This window comes from Crocodylus porosus, unplaced genomic scaffold (assembly GCF_001723895.1).
Source record: "Crocodylus porosus isolate Cpor-Errol unplaced genomic scaffold, CroPor_comp1, whole genome shotgun sequence".
In the NCBI taxonomy this organism is placed as follows: Eukaryota; Metazoa; Chordata; order Crocodylia; family Crocodylidae; genus Crocodylus; species Crocodylus porosus.
Window position 1 is genome coordinate 65,168 of NW_017728935.1, and position 25,051 is coordinate 90,218.

The 25,051-nt window shown below is 46.9% G+C and overlaps 1 protein-coding gene across 3 annotated transcripts in view; it reads right to left on the reverse strand.

The window, feature by feature from the left end:
* Window positions 1-3,099: 3,099 nt before the first annotated feature.
* DYRK3 (dual specificity tyrosine phosphorylation regulated kinase 3) overlaps window positions 3,100-25,051 on the reverse strand; it is a 22,515-nt gene continuing 563 nt past the window's right edge. Inside the window, exons 2-4 of one of the 3 annotated variants that reach the window (XM_019546519.1) lie at window positions 24,388-24,503; window positions 17,125-18,687; window positions 3,100-3,148 (exon numbers count right to left, since the gene is read on the reverse strand). In XM_019546519.1, the coding sequence (XP_019402064.1) occupies window positions 3,119-3,148; window positions 17,125-18,687; window positions 24,388-24,503 (1,709 nt within the window). In that variant the 3' untranslated portion in view covers window positions 3,100-3,118. Of the gene's footprint in view, window positions 3,149-15,939; window positions 18,688-24,387; window positions 24,504-24,818; window positions 24,892-25,051 lie in introns of those variants that run through there. The other 2 variants (XM_019546520.1, XM_019546521.1) reach the window with 2 other exon arrangements.

A 25,051-nucleotide genomic window follows, 5' to 3' on the forward strand; every position in this document is an offset into this window, starting at 1 on the left:
AGTGAAACCCCCTGCTCAAAGCAGGACCAGCCCCGACTACATCATCCCGGGCAAGGCTTTGTCTAGCAAGGCCTTAAAAACCTCCAAGGACGGAGCCTCCACCACCGCTCTGGACAGCCTGTCCCACTGCTTTACTACCCTCCTCATGAGTAAGTTTTCCCTTATATCCAAACTAACCTTCCCTTGCTGCAGTTTGAAGCCATTGCTCCTTGTCTAGTAGCTAATGTCTTTCTTTTGCAGAGGCCATACTAATAAGTAAAGGGAAAGCCATGCTGAAAATCAAGTTACGCTCTCCAGTCAAGGCTTAAGAGAGTCTCAAATTGGGTATAAACCCTGTGCACAGTCTTGCCAGGCTGGTGCGGCACAACAGGATCGTGGACTCAGTCTCCAAGCTGCCAGCAGGAGCAGCTGCCAGTGCCTAGCCTTTGTGGGACCCCATCCCCCTGCCCACCTCCAGCATTTAGCTGTGTATTCACCACCCCAAACACGAGCATCCAACCGTGACAATATATGCACATCCGGCGGGTCTCCGTATAACCTGGGCACCTCCTCGTCACAAATAGAGGTTTTTCGCATGCAGATGCCCGCCTGCATGGACAAAGGGCTCACTTGCATTAGTAGTAGCCCCAACCATTTGTGACCAGAGCATCAATTATTTGTGAATTGCCTTGGGCACTGTACACGGACCCTTAGTAGGAGGCAGCCCCCTGCCTTTCAGCCTCAGCGAGACGAAGGGAAGATGAGGCTGGAAGCTCTCCCCCATAGATGCTATTGAAGGCGACAAAACCCTTGCTGGTCTTAAGGTGGCGATTAGGTGACTGTGACAGCAGGAGACCAGGCTTGGGGACTCAAGAGGTCCTTTTCAGTCCCAGTATTTATGCATTTATTGCCTTGTGGAGGGCGGACGATGCCATCCGGCCTTCAAACCGAGACTGGGACAGCCCTCTCTGAGCCCGGCTCACGGAACCCAGCGGCCGAGACGCGGAGGGCGCAGACGGCGTTCGTTTCAGCTGCACCGTGCAGCGTTACGCCCGGGCCCTTCCCTGCCTGGTCTTAGCTGCGTGCCTCGGTAGGTGTCAGCTATGTCGGCCCCCCCCGGTGAGTGCTGGCACGGAAGGAATTTTATCTATTTTCTGTCGCTGCGATAAACCCCGTGGGCCAGGCAGCGCGACAGCCTGCAACTGCCCTGGCGCAAGCAGAGCAGCTGCTCTGGGTAATACTGGAAGAGCTTTACTCTGGAGCCGCCGTATCCGCCCCAGCGCGCTGAAACCAATCATCTGGGATTACATGGCACAGGGCTGCGACCTGGTATGTGGTCTGAGCCAGAAATAAAGCTGTTTACATAGCAACTGGGAGAAACAGCAACGGCGTGCTAGGCGAGGCATCTCTCCTGCTCGCTCGCTTGCATGTTCTGTATTTGAATTTGAAGGACGCTGTTTACATTGTCAAGAGGTTTTGTTACGGGGCAGTGCCCCAGGCTGCGTCCCAGGCTTCTCATTCATCCGCACAGCCTTGCCAGCAGCGGTGGGTGTGTTAGTGGCAGGGCCTCGCACTTCACGGACTCAGCAACCTCCGTGGGAAAGACAGCGCCACTGCTGCGGTCTTCTGTCCCATACTGCGTGAGATGCTCGGAGACTAGCTAACGTGTCATGCAGGGAGCCAAGGGAGATGCAGGGGTGCTGGCAGCAGGCCCCAGCCAGGTTGCGCTCGGTGCTGTACAAACGTATTTTAAATGAGCGCCTCCACTGCAGCGAGCTGGCAGGTTTTATTCCCACTCTGTGAATGGGGAAGGCGTCTGAGGCTCCGTGATCAATCTGGGAACACAATGCAGCAAGGGAGGTTTAGGCTGGATATTAGGAAAGCTCTCTCACTAGGAGGGTGGTGAAGCCCTGGAGCAGGCTCCCCAGAGAGGTGGTGCAATCTCCATCCTTGGAGGTTTTTAAGGCCCAGTTCAACAAAGCCCTGGCTGGGATGATCTAGTGGGGGATGGTCTTGCTTTGAGCAGAGGGTTGGACTAGATGTGACCCCCTGAGGTCCCTTCCAGCCCTCGTTTTCTGTGATTCGAACATGCAGCAGCCTAATCTGAATTAAGCAGTCAGGTCCCTGCTGCTCGTTGGGCATTTGTACCAAATTCTGGCTCTAATGTGAAGTCGCACGCGGTACGTCCTTCGTACCAAGCGAGCCCATGAACAACGCACTATGTGATATACCGTGCTTAGCCCCGGCGTCCAGCTGGGCAGGGTAAAGGGCCCAGTTTCTTCATGCTGTGGAGGAAGCAGCTTCCAAAGCTAAGTAAATGGGCTGCCAAATTCCATGCAAAGTGACATAATAACGACCCTCCTAACAGGGGACGCTTCAGCCATCTAGCCCAAAGCATGGGACCGTTGTCCCTGTTCTGGGGAACTAAAGCCCAGCGTGCCTTGCCAGAAGTCACACAGAGGCCTGCAGAAGAGACAGGCCCAAAACTCAGGCCTCCTGACTATTCGTACCACCCAAACTTCCCCGCCTCCCGCATCTTCCCTGCCCAAACACCCAAGCTCCTTCCCTGTTCGTGTGCAGGAGCTCGCACCTTCCACCTGGGAAGGCGTCCTCATGCAGCACCTCTGTGGGAGGAGAAGCAGGACTCCACCTTGGTCCCTGCAAAAGCTCCACATTTACAATCAATCCCCTTCTCCCACATTTGCCTTGCCTGGACCCCTGAGGGTGACCAGCCTTTCCAGGAGCCCCGGGTTGTTCATCCACCCACTGTGGGAAATTTATAGAAATAACAAACAGGTGGGAACAGGACTTCCAGAAAGTATTTGCATAAGGGCTGACTTATCAGCTGGGTATAATTATAGATGCATTTACAAACCCTCCAAGCAACGCGTGATCCTGGGGGTTTAAATTCATAGGAACTATGAATCACCCAAAGAAATGTATTCAGGTCTGTGTGTCCTGCTCGCTAATTCCCATCAGGCTGGGCCGTGTTCGGGGATCCTGCCCGAACCCTCTTCTCTGCAAGGAGAGGGATGGAAATTGTTGCAGCAAAGCATGTGATCGTATCATCGGCTGGGGGGGGGGAGAAGCACAAGGGAGGAAATCCAGGGGATTTTTTTTTTTCTTCTTATCCGCCTTGCTATCCTGTTACTTCTCCAAATGTCTCCATCTGTGTCACACACAGTGAGAAATACAGAGAGGAACGAGTTAGAAAGCCGCTGTCGACACTGTAGCTGCAGCAGTCACTTGTAACTGATCCCTCGGTGGCTCGGCTCCATACAATTGTCACTGCTGAAAATGTCCTGAATCAGCAGCAGCTGGCTGGAAAATGAATGCTGCGCTATTCACTCCCCTCTCCACCCCCCCACCCCCCCAAAAATAGCTGAAGTTTCCCCATCCCCCTACGCCAGCAACCAGGATTTAACAATCAGCGGGAAGCATACCAGCCATAGCAGGCAGGCCCAGAGGAGGCCGCATGTGATCAGTGGAAAGCAGAAAGTTAAAAAAAAAAAAAGAGAGAGAGAGAGAGAATTAAAGTTGACATTTTCCAAGGAGCCTAAGGGAGCGAGGAGCTTCGGTGCCATAGAGGTGCGATGCACGATGGGCACCTAACTGCTCCCAGTCCCTCCGAGATGTCCAGCCTAAAACCAGCTCAGGCTGAAAGTCCTGAGAACCCTCTCACTCCCTGAGCCTTTGCACTCCCCAGAAGCCCCAGCCTCGTTTTATGGCCGTTGTGATTACGGGCTGCCAAAAGCCGACAACAGCTCCTTTTCCTGCTGACAATACAGCTGCCTTTACGTCATTCAGACGTCTGTGGGGTGGGAGAGACGGCAAATAGAAAGACAGGGTTACCAAGTCCAAGGCGGCGCAAGCTAAGTTGTCAGTCTGCAATCTGCCCTGCGCTGGCAGGCCAAGCCCATCCCCGTATCTACTGAGCGATAAAGCAAGTCATTAAGTTAGAGGGCCGGGTTCTGGAAAGTTTCCTCACACACAGGTCCCCAGGCGGAGCTGGGACTTTCCTCGACAAGTCATTGCGTTCAGACCAAAAGGTCAGCTGGGGGGAGTGAGGTCCTATTCGCCCTGAGCAAAGCCATTCCTATGCAGACACCGGCTATTCCCCGTGTAAAATCCTCGGTAAACGTAAACTATTGCACAGGGGCTCACACTGGGATGTATTTGGTAGCTGTGCTGGCCTGAGACAACGTGAAAGGCCAAAAGCTAGAACTCGTGGTTCAGAAAAAGAGCAGTTCGGTTGCAATTTCCTAGTCGGTCTAATAAAAGGTATCATTTCTGAACCGAGAGTTAGATTTTCACGTTGGGACAGGGCCTTTTGCTAGTGTAGGTCACCGTGCCTTGGAAGCGGTTTGAAGCGAGCCAGGACAGACCGCTCTTGTTCCGCAACGAGCGCTCAGAGGTGCCCGCTGCTAGAAGCGTGGAGGTGTAATTCTCTCGGGAAAAGCCTCCTACGTGGCCTGGAGAGCAGAAAAACAATCAACCCACCGTGGAGCAGAGCGAGCAGAGGCAGAGGACAGCCCTGGGGGGAAACGAAGGGAGCCTCTCCTCCCAGCCCGGGTTACTCAGCGACGTGGACTCCAAACCCGGCTCTGCAGCGGTCAGTGGGTAAAGCCCGTCCTGGGAGCGCCCCAGGTCCTTGCAAGCAGAACGCAACAAGGCAGGAGCGGGTCCAGGTCCCGACGGTGGCTGGGAGCCGGACAGGCCCCGTATTGCACCTGAGCGTGGCTTGGCTTCCCTGCTGGGGCTCCTAGACGCTGACTTCTACCTGTGCTGGGGTGGCCCAAGATGATGGAAAGTTTTATGCATTTCAGGTGACAGCCCCCCTTTCCGAGGGGGCCAGGGTACTCGGCGCCTCTGGTGGGACTGTTTTTTCCAGCATTGCTCAGACTGAAGCAGCGCTGCAGGGTGTTGCCTGTGTGACTGAAAACCCTGCCCCTCGCCCTCGCTTAACCACCGAGCCTAACACCCTAACCACACGGCCTCACAGCTGCAGGCAAGGCCCATAGCCCTGTAGCCTCCCACCCCAGCCCCCACCATGTCTGGCGATGACTAGTAGGGCCAGACAGTCACGTCCCCACCCTCCTGGAGCCCTCTCCCTCATGCTCAAGATTTATTGCCCCCCAGACCTCGGGGTACAGCAAACCGCCGCAGCGCCGTGTCTGCAATACGCAGGGAGGGAAGGACTTCTGGGCCCGAACACCCGCGCTTCTCACACAGGTAGATACAATGCTCGAGGCACAACCTTTGGTGGCCTGGAGGGAAGGACAGGAGCTGCCCCATTTCTTCTGCAGAGCAGCTCAAGCCTGCGTTAGGGCCCAGGACAGTCCCCCGGGAGAATTTACAAAGCATCAACCTCTCTCGAGACAGTGGGAGTCTCCTGGCATCAAACGGCACTGGGTTCAGGCTGCCGTTGAAGTTTAGCTAATGCCAGCAGGCAGAAATCTGCATTAAACGGTATATTAGCTTGCCCAGCAGATGGGATTCAGTCAGGAACAATCCGGGACACTGCTGCTTCTGGGCCAGGAAAGAGCACAGCTGCCATCACCAGCGCCTGACTAGTGAAAAGCTGCATGCTTAAAAAAAAAAACCTCATTGGCGGTTATATATTGCAAGTTGTGGATGGCTTATAATTAGCACTAAGTGACCGTGCACAGAGGAGGTGAGACTTGGGAACAGCCGGTGATACGACTGCAGTGCAAGGACAGGGACGGGACGTACCTGTGCTCTGATACACTGAAAGGATCTGATCCCTCATCTATCAACGCAATCAAGAGGCACCACGATGGTCAGAGAAGCTGAAGACCTGTGTTTCTGTCCACCACAGCCCTATAACTTAGGGCTGCTTCTCTGTCTTCTCCCCAGACCCACAGCACGATTTCGGAAGTGCTCTGTGCCTCTAGCTCCCGTGCAGCAAAGGGGTCCTGGGCTTCAAACTCAATCAGGTCCTAGCTGTGGAGAGACTCTCCTACTGCTCCAGGGCTTGTGCCATCAACCAAGCCATTGGGTCTGAAGTGTAAGGGCCCATTGGCATGGTGCTGGAGGTCAGGAGGCAGCTGGGCCACCACTGGAGAGCCACCAAATATCCCGAATTGGGCTCTTTCAGCTCAAAAGGTCACTGAAAAGCAGCACGATTGCTAGAAACAAAACCAACTTCAGACATGACTGTGGAGACTGTTGTTGTAAAGGACCACCTCCCACACCCTGGCGTAAGCACCTCTATCAGCCCGGACAAACTTATTGCAGCGGTGAGATAATACGGCCTTCCCCAGGCCTACGTTCAGCGCTGGTCCGAGTAATAGTCACTGCAGCACTGGAGCGCCTCATGGTCTGTTGCAGTGAGGGCCAAGCTTTTTGTCCGGCGTGCCACAAACGAGCCTCGCATCAGCCCCAAGCACTGCTCCAGCCCTTCCCTCTGCCTGGTCGGCTGCTCCGCTTTCTGCTCCATCTGCTGCTCGGCTTCCCGCTCCTTGCCCCGTCTGATGCGTGCCACGCCGAGGGGCTGTCGGCGCCAGTTCTATCGCATGTGCTGTGTGTTGACTGTGCTAGTGGACTTATCTTTCCAGCATCCGCAGAGAAACTAAGGGACTTGACCAAAATCAGACAGGGAAGTCTGTGGCAGACCGGAGAACTGAACCCAGGTAGCTACCTGCCCCCTTTCATATCAAAGCATCACAGATCTCATTGCACACGTAGCGATAAAGTACGGCATTAACCAAATGGACAAGAACTCATATTCGTGCAGAATGGTGTAAAACTATAACTGAAGCTTGGGAAGGCTTACAGCTGCCCTAGCTATTATTCTGAGTTACCTATTATGCTATTATAGAGAAGAAAGGGAGAAAGAAATTCAGGTGCACAGGCAAGTTTTTCAGGTTCTGTCTGAGGCGAGGCTGTTCCAAATGGCTGAGCTGAAGGGAGGAAGGCTCTTTTCCCTGGGGGCAAGGAGCACGGGTGAAAGGACCCAGCAAAGCACAGGCACTGGGAGCAAAGAGCCCAGGGAGGCCGATTATTCTCCAGCACACCTGCAGACTGCGTACTACTCCGTAGCCCCTGCCTCTAAGCATGTACCGTGTCTATCCCATTTCAGATAAGAGCAGACATGCTGCACAGCGTTCAACTCACTCCGTGCCAGGGGCTTGTGCTGTTCAGCACAACAGCAAGAGAGACCATTTCACAAGCGATGCATATGCACCTTCCCTTGGAGGAAAGAGCTGTCTGTGCTTGCTGGGACACATTCACTTCTAACTTTTAGCTCTGGGCTGCCATTTACTTAGAGGATGAGCGCAGAGAACCGCTGGTGTACATTACTTCCCTGACCTTTCCCGTTTGATGGCATTACTGACAGCACGTCAGTGCTCAGCACTGCAATAGCATTTATGCCATCCATCATCACAGCCCTCTAGAGACGCGGACAGCTTGTATTATTAGTACAACTGTAACCAAACTTTGTAGCGGAGGAGCTGGACTGAAGGTGGACAACTATTTATAGACTTGGAGCTTATTGTGATTACAGACGAGTTCACAGCGTGCTCAGAGCTGTACCAGACACAAATGCAGACGGTCGCTATGTACAGAAGATCGGATCAGCAACATCGTCTTATTTTATTTCTTTATTCCCCTCACCCCAATTCTGCAACCAGCATCCTTGTAATAGCCTAATGAAATGCAGCAGTGGGGCTCTTGTGTGCCCTTGGCTACCCAACGGCAAATCCTTAACTCCTGCATGTCTGTGCCCTCAACTCTCCAACCTCGCCCATTTGTTTCATTCTCTCACCGCATCCTACCCGCCCTGCAGACTGCCAGATCCCCAGGCAAGGGTTACCCCTTTGTTACTTTCCTGTAGATCCCCTCAATCAAGGGCTTCCTGATCCCTGACTGCGAATCCAAGGCACTATGGCAATACAAACAAGGTATGAACCCACTGCAATATCCTGCCATATAAGAGCAGCCTGTGCAAAACCCCCGATACCCAATCCAGCTCTGTGATAGCGTGCCATGGGAAAGGGGATCGCTCAGCCAGCGATCAGCTTGTATCGTCGCAAGGATCGCACTCACATTCATGCGTAACCCATTTTTTTAAACGACCGGAGGGAATCGTTTGCCTTCGTGTCCTGCAGCAGTCAGTTCCATATGTTAATTGTACAGCTCATTTCTTTAAACCTTCCCCAGTCCTATCTTTATCAGCTGTGGCAGAGAATCACGTCATTGCCTGGAAAAAAAGAAAAAAATCGGTTAGCTGCTTTCCACTCCTCCTGCGCTCTTAAGGCCAAAGAACACATGGATTTCCGAGCTAGCCAGAGGAATGCGAGTCCTTACATGGTTTTGCTCCCTGATACTTTGTTGTCTCTAAAGAGCTATTCTCAGCCGCTAGGAATTGGCAAAGTGATGCTGGCAAGCAGCTCGGGTGGAGTCTGCTTATCACCGAGGGCATCTTCCCCGCAGTCAAAGCGAACCGAGATGCACTTCAAGGGAAAATCCATTTGAATTTTTGCTTGAGGAATAGAAGAGGAGGGGGGGGAAAGTGTTGTGTGACCGTGCCAACAATCCCTTTCTGTGCTTTTGCATTAGCAGAGAGACGCCCACTAGTTTCCTAACCCCGCTTCGATCCAGTCCCACTCCTTATAAGTTCACACTCCCATCACAAAAGTCTGCGGCTGCTGGCTGCAACTGTGACCAGCAAGCAGAGGCTATTCTTCTCCAGAACGACCCTTGTTTCTCACCAGCATGGGACAGACCACAGTACCGGAGCAAACATCTATTGTGCATCAAGCCTACTGCTCCAAACAATATGTATTCACACTTCCGCAACGTAGCTGAGGAAAAGACAGTTCTGGACATACGTGCACTTGGCTTTCTCTGGTCCGAAAGGTTTTTAAAGCACTTTTACATTCATGTGACAGAAGAAAAAAAACAAACAAAAAGAGCTTACCATCCATTCATCAAGAACTGGGCCAAAAGGTACCAATGCCTTTTGTTATTTAAGCTAGGAAGGCTTCAAGGTAACGTAAGGGCCAAATTTTCCTCTTTGATCCAGAGAGAACCTAGATCCACATTGTGCTCCCTTCTGACATGGGAATCAAGGGCGCTTGGCTGGTTCGGGGGGGATGCGGACCTGGGCCTACAAAGTAGAAACTTAACAAGAACAGACCCATTCTCACACGGTCGACACGTTCCACTTTGAAACAGCAGCCGCTGCTACGCGAGAGGGACCGATCAGACTGCCCACTGGAGACAATGGCAAAACGGGGTGGTCTCCATGCAAGATCGGGTGCCATCAGACACGTACAAACCTCAGCTCCTCTAGGGAAGACTTACCTGCGTCAGGACACGTTGGTAATTGTGGTTCAACTCCATAAACATTACTAACATTGGGAGAGCTAATACATGCAGGAGCCTCTGGCATTTTAAACAATGTGTCTCATAACTCTAATTATAGCAAGTATAATTGGCATGGCTCTCGAAATGCCAAAGGGTCTAGCATACAACGGCTTCCAATATCACTAGCAAAGTGAAGATGAATCCTCTGGTTGAAATGTTGTCATCTCGACCAGCTGATATGACCAACATCTTCCCTAGTGATCGGTGCCTCTTCTGAGATACCTGAAAAGACGTCTAATTTTTAGATGGCAAACATTGCCCCTCCAAAATCAGGTCTCTTTCAAGTGTCTTAAGTTGGACTCCCAGATGCTGAGATCCCTCAATGAAAAATCTTGGCCTACGTGTATAAATCAGCTAGGGCTTATTTAGAAATAGTCTGTGATTATTTTAAAACAAGTCACGGCGCAGAAGGGACTCTGCAAAGCAATAACTTGTTTGGCAAACTGATGGCAGTAGCATTTTTAAAGCCACTCTGTGCTAAATGACCCCCTTATGTGTAACTGCAAGGCCTATTACTATGCAGAGGGTGAAAAGCTGAGTCCATTGAACCAAAAGGATTATTGCTAAATGGAAAAAGTAAATCTTTGCATCTTCTGCCTGTTCAGCTGAGTTACAAATATGATCTTATACCAACTGTTTTTTCTCTTTAATAACGCAAGCTATTTGTTACTGAGTGCTAGTTTTTTCCGCAGCGGAAGGAGTCTCTCTCACTGAAAATTGTGGGCCAGATTGTGAACTACTACTTGAAATTGGGCAAGAAATTAAAAGCACAAAGACAGATCCAAATCTAATGCTTACCCTCCTTAATTTTGTTTAAGTGAAGAGCTTACAGCTGTTCCAATGTAGGTTTGGTAGTTGAATCCCCGATGCCTTAAATGGGGGCATTAAGCACAACTGTTAAAGGCGCAGCTTTGCACGTGGCAATTGCTCTGAATCACAAAACCTGAGCCACGCAAAGCACCGTCTTTTTGATCCAGTATGAGCACAGGAATACAGACATACCTGAGCACCCACTGTATCTACAAACAGTGTGACAGAGCGTGCAAAAAGGTTACGGGATCCTGTACGGGAGAATATTCCTTGCCTATATAAAATTGTCATTGAAAAAAGTGGCTAGTTGCAGTTGCTGCTGGTAAAGAAATGGAACAGGAATGAGGAGCAAAACTAAACAGGTCTGAATATGCCAAAGGATGCATTTGGGGACAGATTTAGGATTGTAAATAGGTTTTTTTGTCCTTAAAAAATCATTCCGTGGTGCTAAACAGCGAAGAATCCACTCTCGCTCTCCAGCCTGTCCGAGTCGCCCAATTCAATGCCGCCCTTAAATCAGAGAATACATTTCTCCAGTGTAATGCAGTTGATTCAACTGGTCAAGAATTGGCAGCAAGTGATTTCATGAAGATTAACATCTTCCTTATGAAAACAAAGCCCTTAATCCTGCAGGCCATAGCTACACAGGCCTTTTTATGGGAGCGTGACTTCAACTTCAAACTATTCCACTATATAAATGGGGAACCTACTGTACACAAATGTAAGCTTCTATAAAAAGCAAAGCTTTCTTAAGTGGCTGTTGCTGGATTTTCCTTCCAGGCTAGGGATAAGAAGGCTTAAAAAAACCAAACAAACTCCACTGGACCAAATGGGAAAGCGATGACTTGAGAATGCTATGGCAAAACTCCGAGATGTCCATTTACAGCACCGCTAACGAGAAGAACATTTGTCAGGCCGCTTGCATTCAGCACGAGCATACTGAAGTCGTAAAGCTGTCCGCCGTATGTTTCCTCTGGCATTTCAAGGACAGCAGACACAGAAACACTGCGAAGGGAAAAAAACTTTACCGAGTCTGTGGAAAAAAAACAGAGAAAAAGGAAAAGATGTTTTTCAAGTTCAGAATCCAGTCAGTGATGGAGGACATTTTATTCTCCCACAACTTCAATACTGCTGGCTGCTTTCAGTTGTTATTTTTGTAATGCCAGCTCATTTGGTAAAGCCTCAATAACACAAAATATTTCTCCTGCTCATTTGTTCTCCTAGTTGTCTCCTTCCATACACAGACACATCACACTTGGCACCCTGGTAAGGATCTCTTGTCAAGGCTGAAATTTTTCGAGTGCCCTCTAGTTAGATGCCACCAAGTATAATATTTGGCAGTGCAAGTTAAGTTATACCATCTGGAAAGTATTACTGCTCTTCCCCCCCGCCCCCCTTAAAAAAAAAAAAAAAGAAAGAAAAGTCAAGTATTTCTTTCAGGAACTTGCACAGCCTTTTGCTAAAGAAAATTATGTATTTATTTATTTTTAAAAATGAACTGAAGTACAATTTTAGGAAATATCTGTTCATTACATTTACATACATAGTTGAAAACTGACTTTTTTTCCCCCTCAAAAGTGTTCCTTTACAGAGAGAAACGGGTAAGCTCACATGCACCTTAAGTGGTCTCTACAATTTCCACCATATTACACTCACCACAGTATTTACAATATTACAAAGGCTAACCTGTAAATTCTTTAGACGTACTGACATTTTTGTGTGAACACTTCAATGTATAAGAAACCCTGAATTGTAACTGGATTGCACTGAGACAGATGTAGGCTGGTAAAAATAATAAGGCACAGTACTATGAAAAGGGAACACTTTGTTCTTGTAGCAACACAGACTTACTAATCAACCAGTTAGTTCATTCATAAGGGTTTTATTCGGGAGAAAGGAAGCACACGTCATTTAAAAACAGCCAGAAGAAGGTTGGCTTGTAAGGGTCTGAAGACCCTGGATTTTCGTATGGCATGGTGGGCACCAATATTAAGAGGCTATATTTAATGTAACACCAGTAGAAGTTTGCACCAGACTAGAGAGAGGATCTTCTATGGGAAGTATGCGAGATGCATGAAACTTGCATATTATATAAATTACATGTCCCTGATACCTTACTAAAAAGAGAAAAATGTTAAAATCTTTAAATGGCGCTTGTGGTATCCTTGGAGTATGAGAACTTGGAGCCAACATTCAGAGTTGAAGAGCACGCATAATTCCTCCTGAAATCAGAGTGTGATCGGTACTCAGCACCTCCGAGAGAAAAAACCCTCCACCTTGTCCATCAGAAATGCCTTTTGGTGCAGAATCTGTTTTTAATCTCAGTTGTATAGTGCATAGAAGTACTGAAAATCTTTCCATATCATTTTGGCCCTTTGCTTCCACAACAGCATTAAACTTTGCCGGGCAGAGGATTTATATCGCTCAAATACAGAGCTCTGGGTGCAGAATCAGCCTTTTTCTTGTATTCATGGGATTAGCAAGACATTGCTGAGATCATCATGTATGTGCTTTACAACCAAAGCACCCAGCATGATTTTTAAAAAGGGAGGGGGATTGTGGTCTGCAGTGGGTGTCTTTAAAAAGGACCCAAGGTTTATTCAGAGGTAGTTTTAAGAGGATCGCTGCTACAAAGCACCTCTTGTGTTGATCTACCATTACAAAGATACCAGATGGTTTTTAACAGCATCCCAGTCCAAAAGGGTCACTATCACTGTGAATTATACCAGATTTTGACTAACAGTCCCACATAAATTGCCTCACAGTATTTAAACACCTTTTAAAAACACCTTCTGTTCAGTTTGATCCAGATTCTTCAATTGCCACAAGTCCAGAGATTGTATTCAAGCTAAGTAGGAAGGAAAGCTAAAAAATACTAATGGACAACAGAATCTGCTGCGTACAGAAGGTAGCTGAAATCGCCCCACAGTCATAAGCAATATAAAATGGGAAACACCACTGTCAGCAATTGGTGTTAGTAAGATCACAGCAGGAAAATAACAGACCCTTAAGTAAATGTACCTCTTGTGTAAATCCTTCTAAAATTATTATCCTAATCTTTAGTGCAAGAAGGATACTTCACTGTCCCATCACTTTGGACCACAGAGCCACGGGCTTTTCAGATTATATTTGGACCCCGGTGTAAAAAGTAGCAGGTCTCAGATCCGAGGCTTCTTTCTTCTTATAGAGCAATTTAAATAAAAAAATATTGCTAAACCAAAGTCCTACAACCCACACTTCTTAAAAGAAGATTAAAACCACACAATAAGCAGCGAATGTTGTTATTTACAATACGGAGCTGACGCTGTGTGCAGGAAAATATCGTGAACACTGGAAGGAACTCTTGTTTAAACAAGCTTGGACTTATTCAGTAAAAGGGATTTAGAAGCGTGATTCATTGTTTTACTGTAAACCTTGGCTGGCAATTTCTATTTGAATTGTGCTGGAGCGGTGGTCTCCAAACTTTTTTGATCATGCATCCCTATCGGTAAAAAATTTTTGAGCACGCCCCCCCAATATATGCATATTTATAGAAATAGAAATAGAAATAGAAATAGAAGTTCTAGTATTTTCTTCCCGCTCCCCAATGGATCGTCGTGCGTCCACCCCACCTTGGAGACCACTGTGCTAGAGTATCAGGTGAACGCGGTTTAAACGGCAGGAGAACCTCACTAATGCCTGGGAGATTTGCCGGGTCTTGTAGATTTGCAAAGTCAAGAAGACAGAGGACACTGCCATACCCATAGGAAAAGAAAAAGAGAAAGTGGCTGTGTTCATTTACCCTGACAAATATCAGCATTACTTCTGAACACACTAGTATGCAACGTACCAGTATTGGAGATAGTCATATTTTTGCATGAAGCCAAACAAGCACTAGTGAGGTTCGACTGGTGAAAACGCGATCGCCTCCAGGATGTGACACTGTTGGACATTTTAGTTTTAGGTTCCAAAGATTGCACGCGTGTCATTCCCACATGCCCTCACAAAGGGTTCGGCGTTTAGAGGGCTTGCAGGACCGGGCTTCTAGTTGCCCCTTTCACACCAGTATGAATTCAGATGTGCGTTCTGCTTGTGGGCTATCCGGTCAAATTTTGCCAAGAGGATAAACACATATTAAATTATACTGAAGTCAGTGGGGGTGAATGAGTGCAGGACAGAGCCAAATTTGCCCACTGACTTCTTTTTCAGAACAGAAATTTACCTGTCGATGTAGCAGAAATCCTCTAAGATCACCAACATCTCCCTTCCCCAGTCTGTTGTGATACTGGGATGCAGGCACCGCTCTAGCTAAATACTTAAACACAGTCCCATTTTTATATATATGGGTAGTCCTAGATGTACTGGACTCATGCTGAAAGCTAAGCATATGATCAGGGGACCCTGCCAAATCAGGGTCAAGGTGTTTCTGCCTGCCATTGCTTTGTTTGCCATTTTGCAATGCCAGAAGGTTCATTGTACCAGGAAAAGAGGGGGGAAGAAAAAAAAAATCATTCAAGTCTCTCTTATTTATCAAGATGCTACATATATATTCAAGATGATCCTAAAGCTGCAGGCATCCTCTAGCATGTCTAAAAATATGCCTGCCTCATGTACCTATAAAAAAAAACTTTTGCCTTGCCAACTGTAGAAACTGTTCGTGAGCTCCTAGGAAGTGGAACAGGAACAGACAAGGATCGTATGCCATGGCTTTTGGGAGCCATTAACTGTACATGGCTAAAAGCTGGCCTGTATTGCCTTACCACAGCTAGTAAGCAGGCTGATGGGACACTTGTGTAGAAAGGCGACTGAACAAAACACAAAAAGTATATACTGCAAATACTTAATAGGGCCAAGTTTCTTGGGAAAGTTTGGAATTTAGAAATCAAATAGACCTATTTGTTCAACTTGAGCTCTGTCACTTTATCAACCAGTTTCAAGGCATTTGCCATTGATCGACATCCAAAGCCCAAGCTGGACAAGCTTTATCCTGGTTTTCTGACATGCTTTTAACCTTACGGACCCGGGCCCCTGATCCAACATGCCACTGATGGATGTAAGTAAACACAGGAATGAGAAAGCGCCCCATACATCACCTAACAAGAGCCTTGGATTTAAAATGCTCGGTCAATTTATTTTGCCGGCCACACCAATCACTCCACTGATTATGGAACTAGGAACTTCCCTGTCCTATCATAAAAAAAAAATTGCTACAGAGAAACTCATTAAATTTAAAATCCTTGGCTCATAAAAAAGCTCTAAATTGTATTTAAAACTGTGTTCAAGCACTTGGAAAGAGATCAGATGTTTTTGTAACTCAGCTCAGACCATGGGGCTACATCGATTAACAGTTTCAGGAAGTTGTGCCGCTGCCTCTATTGATCACAATGCCACTTCATTTCTTGGCAAAGAAGGGGAGAAACGGGGAAGAGAGAGACACGCACAAAAAAAACCTGTGGCCAGGTACAGACATCGTACTTTTACCGGTGATCGCAAACAGGTTTATAGTACCCATAAAGGAGCAGACTGGTTTTAAAATGACAGAACCCAGTCTAAGATTTGCCGTCCCCACCGAAGGGCAAATGTGTGCTCTGTTCGCCACCGATCTAAACTACGCCGCTCACAGAAAACCACGTAACTTCGACTGATACCACTTTGGTCTGTACCTAGCCTTTATGTGTATTTGAAGCATGCAAAACAGCAGTTGAGGCATCACCCTCTCAGAAATACCAGAGAGGTCACAACTTGAAACACAGTCATTTTTCCCCACGCACTTCCTTGTTTCAAGACACTAAACTGCTTAGATGGTTTAACCTGCGTTCATCGGGTATTTGAGAGATGACATTTAGAAAGGTTTCACACCATTCCTTCAGCTACTAGTCTTATCCCATACACAGCCTCTCACTATAGTCCCGGCCCTTAAAAATTCAACTTGCTTAGCAGGAAAGGAGCATCTGTTTTTTTAAGAAGCAGCTCAGTGTAATCCAATGGAATTCACCCTGCAGGACAAAAAGGGATTTTAAAAGGCCAGGATTGCAGACATTTCTCTAAGGCAGCCTCCAGTAGCAAGGGTGCTTGCTTTTAGGATGGGCATTTTCAGTTGGGGAGGGATGGAGAAGGAATCACTTGGCCAAAATACACGCTTGAAGTTCAACTCCAAACAGAGGATTTGAGCAACCCACGCTTAATGCTGCGGGCCAAATTCTGCTCTTGGGTGCACCCAGACACCCTTCAATGGGAGCAGCATATACATGTCTTTATGTACACCTAACATGTCCCCAAACGCCTGCAGGCTCCTTTCAACATCCCAGCTTAAGATATTTAGGCGCCTATCTCCTTTGGTGCCTACTTCCCTTGGGCTCCTTTGAAAAATCCCAGCCACCATGGGTTAAAGGAAAGCAGGACAGAACAATCACATTGTTAAAACATAAATGAGCGGCTTGCTAGTGACCTCCCGACTCCTCAGATTAAAACACTTGCGCTCTGGACAGTGGCGCTGCAACATCTTCCCTCAAGTTCAAAAATTCATTTGCAAGTTAAAACAGAAAGCAGAGATCCTTCCATCCAAGAGAACAGCAGCATTTTAAACCTAGTTTGCCTGCTGTCAGTGCCAAACCATCTGCTGACTGAGCTGGCCCTGATAAGAAATGCTCTGACTTGTTGGTTTTTTTTATGACACTCAAACCAACCTGGCACATCTGTTAAAGCATGTCGCTGCGCTGAGCCAAACAGATGTGCTGACCTATCAAGTGATGCCGTACGCACCACACTGCAACTGAAACAGCTTGATAAAACACTTAGCCCTTGAAATGTTTACGTTTCAGCTTTTCCTAAACAAGATTTAGTGCTTAGTAAAAAGGAAAGCCATTAAAAACCTCCGCATTTCACCACCTTACAGATTACTAGGAGGAAAACTAACACACAAGGTACAGAACTCTGGAAGTATGTCATTCTCCATTAGCTGACCAGTTTTGGTAGCACAGTGCATAGAGGTATACTGCCACTGGAGTCCGATGTTAAATTGGCCCTCAACTTATTTGCCACGCCAACTACTGGAGGCAACTTGGAACCAATGCCTGGGAAAGAGCTTGTGTAGTTCGATATCCGTTTACTCGAGGTTTTATCAGTGCTGGGGGGCTTGGGGGTTCGTTTGCAAATCCAAGGATGTCTTAAAGCTTGACTTGGAGTCATGCGTGCAGAAGGATCCCAGCTAAGACATTCTTTTAAGAACTCTATAAAAAAGGGGTCGTCACACCCTTTCAGTGCTGTCACCCAGTCTTTGTTGCCTGGAGCACCCCGCATTTTACCCCTGCGTGACCTGCTGCCATTGAGGGTCACTCTTCCGTCCGCGTGCGTCGTGACCGTGCAGTAGCGAGGATGACCCTTGGAGTTGATGAAGTTCTTGGCTCGCTTGGATTGATCCAAGAGCTTCTGAGGAGGCATTCCGAGCAGTTCCATCATGCAAGCCAGCTGGTCTCCCTCGTCCTCGCCAGGGAAGAGAGGGTATCCAGTCAGCAGCTCCACCAGAATACAGCCAAAACTCCACATATCGATAGGCATCCCATAGCGACTCCCCAGAATGACTTCTGGCGCCCTGTAGAACCGAGACTGAATGTACGTGTAGACTCTCTGGTGCTCAAAGCAGCTGGACCCAAAATCGATCACCTTGATGCCACTCCGCCCTTGCTGTTTCAGGAGGATGTTCTCCGGCTTCAAATCACAGTGTATGATTTTGTTTTTATAGAGCGCGTCCAAACACTGCAGTATCGAGTGGGCGAACTTGCGTACCAGCTGGATGCTGAACCCCTGAAACTTGTTTCTTTTAATCAGTTCGTACAGGTTCATGCTCAGGAGCTCAAAGGTCATGCAGATGTGGTTTCGGAAGGTAAAGCTTTCCAGCATGTGGATAATGTTCATGCTGCCAGTCTTATCCTGCTTCTTGAGATGCTCCAAAATGCGGATTTCTTCCGCAGCTTGACGGTGGAATCGCTTCTCGTTGCGAACCATCTTTAAGGCCAAATGCTGGTGGAGTCTATGATCATAAACTTTAGCCACTTGCCCAAAGCTGCCCTTCCCGATGATTTTAAGGACTTCGTAGCGGTAAGCGAGATGGTCATGAGGCACGTGAATGTAACTACCTTGGTCATCATCATACCCTCCGTTGTTAGGCCCGCCAATGACCCCTTGCCTCTTTTTTGCATTTGGACCCACAAAGTAAATTTCAGAGAAGTTCAAGATTTCTTGCTGCTCGTAGGCAGACAACAGATGTTTATACTGTTTCAGTGCTTGCTCTGGAGCTTGAGCGACAGGTTTATGTGTTTTTGATGAACTACCACTAGATTTGGCTGTGCCTAAGCTGTCTGTGCTTTTATCTTTCGTCAGGGAAGGAAGAGATCTTTCGGACACACTGATCCCTGCAGACTGAAGAGTACTGCTCCTTCTGTTTCCAGAGTCCTCAAATAATTGCTCAACTTTGACCTGACTTCCAGTCAGGGGATGATCCTTCATTGTGAGTTTGTTGCTAGTGACCTGCGGGAATTACAACAAAAAAACACGACACAAGAAAGTTTAAATGTTGGGTTTTTTACAATGCACAGTACAAAATGTAATAATACCACCTAGAACAAAGTGCTGCCATTCAGCAAGAGTTTTACATTTATTTTCAGGGCACGCTGTTACCCTAACCAACCAGAGTTACGTGCCTGCCATACACAGGGATGCAAACAAAATGCAATGGACTTCTGAAGATGCAATGAGCACCAACACACCATACCTTCATGGCATCTGACACCGTAGGCTGTCACCCAAAAAAGCTTATGCCTTTCAGATTAAGTCTGGAAGGTGCCATCCTGCCCTGCTTTCTCCCATGTCTTGAGAGAAGGTACACCTTAGGCAGCCATTCCCCTAAGGGCAAAATGCCTACCCTTACTCACATGCATCCAGCCAGAAGAAAAGCACTGCAGTTAAGCATGGCCACGTTTAGGCTCATAGCATGACACTGGGAGAGATGCAGCTTGCAGCTGTCTGAGATGTGCAATCTAGCTTGAACATATGAAAACTATTCTGTGGACAAGAGTACAGAGGGGAAAGACAAAAGAAAGAGTGTAAACAGGACATGGGGGCGGGGAGGGGAAACCAGGATGGACAAAGAATAGGAGGACTGAAAACACAGGGGTGAGAGGAGGAGAATGACAAAGCATGATTTGGTGATGAGCAATCCCCAGCGTGCCCAGCCAGTAGGGTTACTCAAGTGTATTCGAGACCTTGTTGCGGAGGCGTAATCAAGAATACCCGCGTTAATCCGCTTCTCTGCAGTCCTCTAGGTCATTCCCACTCACTGCTCTAAGTTAATTTGGGCTTAAATAGTTTCCCGTCTACCAACAGAAAAATATAAATAGTAGGAAAGCGGCATTGTGAAATAGTCAAGGCTTGTCATTTTTTACAAGTTTCTGAATGAGCAACCGCTGAGCCTCCGGAAACTGTTCCTCCCTTATGACATCCATGCCCTCCCTCAGGAATCCCCCCCTTCTCGATTCACCAAGGCTCCACACTGCGAGGAGGCAAGAGGTGTTACTTTCCTCTGTGCAACCCTGAAGAAGTCACGACTAGTGGGGCAACATCTGTTTCCCATCCTGTCTTTTCATCTCAAAATAAAGATGTAAGACATGTGCCAAACCCTATCCTTGGAACTGAAATAACTCCTCGGGAATCAAGCAAAAATATAAATAAACCTGGAGATCCAGAGCAATAAAACCCAATTCCTTTTTAGCTACATACAACCCACCATCACAGCACAGTCAGTAAATAAAGGGGAATGACTATTCTAGCCAAAAGCCACCAGACACACACCTCTTTCTGTAAAGATCCATCTGGTTGGTGCTGCAGTGAACCACTAGTTCTTGCTTTGTGGCCCAAGACCATAAAAACGCAGGCTGCCATTTAAATCATTGCTGTTCAGACCCCTGGGATCTTCTGTTCAAAGCCCTGTTACCCAGGGCTGTGCCTGTCCAGAAAAGCCAGCAGTGCATAGCTAAGAGACACACCTTTCCAGGAAATCGCTAAAAAAAATGATAACCTAGAGCAAACACTTTCTTCTTCTGAGCCTGTGGGGGAAGTGCCGAGATAAAGAGTGACAGACGTTGTGAGGGCTGAATAAAAGGCTATTCACATCAAACAGATCAAAACTTTAAACTCCCAAATGAACAGAGCGTCCAGACTTGGCACAAGGTTCTGGGGGCTTGGGTTTTTTTATTTTCTTTTAAAGATGTCTGAAAACCTAGTGTCTGCCCTTGGATGGGAAATTGTATTCAGCCAGGTCTATTTACTACTTCCACTACCAAATTTGGATGAAGGCCATTAAACCTGGTTCTTGAAAATTCACCTCTGCTAGCCTTTTAGGGTATTCTTCACAAAAGAACCGGTGTTATTTAAATGAATTCACGATTCAGGGCAGGGAGGATTTGTAAGGGCCAAGAAGCTATGGGCCATTGCATTATACATCATCTTCCATTGTGCACTGACCAGTTTTTTGGCTTTAAAAAGGTTCTTCAGAAGCTCATCAGGCCTCCTGCGGATAGAGTCAGAAACGTTTCTTGGTAGAAGGACAACAGCAGCCACTTGAAAGTCCACTGTAGTTTCAGACACTCAAAACACTCTGCTGGGTAGGTGGTTAAGCCCATTAACTTTCCTTGACTTTTTTAAGGGGAAGTCATTTTGACACCCCCCCCACACCCCCCACTTTTGGGAAAAGTTCAGTATTTTGCTTGCAGTGTGACTTCCCTTGGACACTCTTTCCACAGAGAAATAACTGGAAACCAGGCTGAAAAACAAGATTGGGAACTTCCTCTAAAAACATTCAAACACTTTAAAAGAGATGCAAAATTGGTGGTTAATTTTTCCAAGGTGCTTTGGTGAAGGTGCAAAATTGAAGCTACCTACTCCAGCAGACTGTTCCTCACACCCTTGGGCAGCCAAGGTCAAAAGTCCTTCCTGAGCTTGCCTGGACTGAGCTGCAGTTCTGCTCACGAACCACCCAGCTGGGTGCTCCTCTGAGCACCGATTTCCAGGCAGTTCCCATTTACTCCTTTCTCCCTCCCCTCTCACATCCAAAATGCACTCCTGAAAAATGATTAACGAAAATGTTAATGCAGTGCTTCACCCCTTGCAAAGACAAATCCATCCGCTAACTTGTATTTACGTCTCTCACTAATATGTTGCCCTGTGGGTGCCTCATGTTCCATCTCCTACAAAGCAATCAAGAGGCCCTAGAATACAAATTATCGGCTTTACTTTATTGTTCTGGACACCAGAAGCATTCAGGAGCCATGCCAAAACACAGACCCTCAGGGTCCCACACACCCTTCTGTTACAGTGTTATAATTAGAAACTAATCCAGCAGTCTGATTAAGTACTAGAATTACTACACAAAGCATGGTATAATTCTTCTCCAAAATCACCACTCACTTCAAGGGACACCAGCAAGGCATTTCACCATAAGAGCTGAGAGCTGAAAAGAAGGGGATGGAGGGGCATATAAAGCCTAAACAGAAATGTCTGCATCAAACATTGCTAAATAACCCTGGAGTCCTATTCACCTAAGCAGCTTGCGCAAATGCTCAGGAATTAGAAAGTGGACGATGAAACCGGACTAGTCAGTCTCAGAGTTCAACTGAATGAATGCTAAAAAAAGTGAAAAGATAAAAATATTTTTGATGCCTTACTGTGTTAATAGTGAGGGGGAAAGGGTTTAAAGACAAATAAATAAAAAAAACTCAATAGCCAATATTTCCCCTTTCATCCGGACAATGGTGTTTGTAGAAAAAGACTCGCACTGTTTTCATGATCACATGAAGTAAGGTTTCATTAAAAATATTCATTCCCCCTCATTTACTGACTGTGCGAATTATCCTGAAGTGTACTGGCACTTTATACTATTATAGCTACAGGGGGGCGTGATGCTATAGCACACACCGCACAGTTCACAAAAGGCATCCCATTTTAAGGCTCTTCCCTTGCATTCAGTTTAGCATATAAAACACCCGCCAGGCCAGATCGTTTTAGCAACAGAAGAAGGATTGTTGCACGTCTGTCAGGTATCTGGCCTGATTCAATGCACCTCCATGGCAGCCCCGCCTGGCACAGCTCCGACAGAGCAGCCCTTAGTACCTGGGTAGGTGAATCGAGCACCACGGCTTCAAAGCACACTGCACAAAATGGATGCTATTTATGGCTCAGATTTCCTAAATATCTTCAGCAAGTCAAATGCATTGCTTGAGTCAGTCCCAGTATCGACACCCCAAAGTGTGCCAACTACGCTTCATCTTGAAGAGAGGCTCCAGCGTAACGCTGCGTCTAAATGTGAGCGATACGAGAGCGACGCTCAGCCTACCAATGCTGCGCCAGGCAGCAAATTTCTCATAGCAGTAACGGAGCCTGTAGGAAAGCCAAAGTTCACCTTTCCTGACAGCCCCCTCTCAACAAAATGAATCCCCTTCTTGTCTGGATCTAAAACCCTGTTTTTTCCCAGGGGTAACATGACTCGAAGGCAGCAGGGGGTAAGGGAGGATTGAATGTTAGTCCCCAGAAGCAGAAGGGGTGTTAGGCAAAGGGGCCACCTGACTGTGACAGACTGCAGGATGGGTCAGTCAGCACTTGACCCCAAGAGGCTCCGATCCAAAGCAGATGACTTTTGAGCAACACGTCAGCTGTCTTGAAACAGCTTCCTCCTAGGAACCAGGGACTGCACAGTTTACTTTGTCCATAAATTTGCTGTTAGCAGCCAAGAAACCTGACTGACAAGATGATATGCTGCAGAGAGACTTTGTTAGACTCATTCCTCGCACTCAAAACAAACACTCATGAATGAGGAGGAAACAGCTAATCTGTCTCCTAAATGTTTTGCCATTTAAGTGTTTCTACTATCACTTTCACAAACTCAAATACAATTCTAGTCTCTCAAAGGCTTCTGGTTACCGTCCACAGCCGAGACACAACGGAAAGCCAGTTGTACGTATCAGTCTCCCAACTCTAGCGTAAAGTTTTATACTTCAAACCCAGAAAATTTTGAAAAGAGCCAAATCACTACAACCTCCGTGTGATACAGACAGAATACAGACGAAGGAGCAAGGAGGAGCTGCAAATCAGAAGCAAAGCGCAGATGTGGTTACATTTGCCACGTGCTCCGGTAGTTCCACTCTGCTGACTTCAGTTCAGTTATGGCTACATTGTGAGATAAGTATAGCACTTGCTATCGCCGAGGGACTGCACAGCCACCAATCATTTCAGGAATTAAAGAGAGCACTACTGTCCTTTCATATCTATGTACCCCCCGAAAAAATGGCACATGCATGCACGCAGCCATCTGCTTAGCGAAGGGTACAGGACAAATGAATTGCTAGCATAAGCTGCCATAACCATATTGCCTCACAACATGTTTGTGTCCAAATTGGCTTCTTACTGCATCCCATTTCTCCATTCTGGCTTTTAACCACAGGCCTTGAGGAGCGGAGGCTTCACTATAAGACTTAGGCCAGGATGCAACACAAGCCAAAATGCGTTTAAAGACAGTATTACAATGGGACTGTTGCACAGCTGAATCTGATTGCTCCAGCCCAGCTGAGACAACTTAGGAATGGCTCTCATGATGCAAAACTTCTGCTCAAAACAAAAACGTACACCCACTATAAAAATAGAAGTCAAACACACGAAGTCTAGGAAGTGCTGTTTTGCTACCAGTTACAGTGGTGGGTAATACCAGAGCTCCCCGAGGGGTTTACATTTCTGTATGACTTGAGGGGAGGGGGGGAGGTACAAGCCACACAGAGCCTTTGGTTGCTGTCCATAGAGACTTATTCCAAGTATTTTCACGTGAGAAACTAAATGGAAATCTGCCATCGTTACAGTACAACACAGCTGTGGAGTAACAGACTGCCATATTTATCAACATGTGATGTGCAATGGCATGAAGGTCTTGACAGTTTGTAAACTAATTTTCTTGATCAAAGTAGGAAGGCTGGATTATAAAGTGGGTTTTGGCCAGAGTGGTCTAGGAAATTCAATGCAGACCACGATACGAGGTTATTATTCTTTTTATGCTACTCAGGAAAGGCTATCATGCTAATCAGCCATTACGAGCTTTTAACGATAGGTCTACTTATTTATTGCATACAGTGAGGTAGGTAACTATCGTTATCACATAGCCTGAAATACAGAAGATTGCAAATGACTTACGTTCGCTCTCCCAAGTGAAGGAAGTCCGGACGGACTGCGTTCTTCATTTGTGGGGTCCTGGTACCTGATCTGATCTATTCTCATGTAAGAATCGTACAATCCGTCTCCATATCTGGCTGGAAACATCACATATGCAAGCCAGTTATTCACAACAGTTAGAAGTTTTTTTTCTGATTAAGACAGTTGGCTGAGTTTCAGTTCATTTTCAATAAACTTGGGGCTTTGCTTAGATTCTCTTCTTTTTTTATCATTTGCCATGCAAAAATATTCTTTAAGGAACAAGGATGATCCTGAACTAGCCCTAGGCAGAAGGAAGCTTTTCCATCCTCAAGCAGTCAACGTATCCTGTAAAAGCGACATGCAGCAATCAAGCTCAGGAAATGTGCTGATATTAACACCAATCAGCAAGAGACAAAAAAAAAGAGGAACACCGTGGGGGGAGCCACCAGACTTTTCTTTTGTCCAGTGTCTGCCAAATACCACAACCATGCTTTAAAAAAAAATGTTTTTAAAGTGTCTGAAGCCATTAACATCACCATCTCACAACACGGATCGACAGATACCTTCAAAACATTGGCAGAGCGTTTGTTAAGCCACCGAGTACTGCGCTTGTATGACCATAAGACGGTGTTTCTTATACCAGGAATACTTTGCTCCGAAGAGT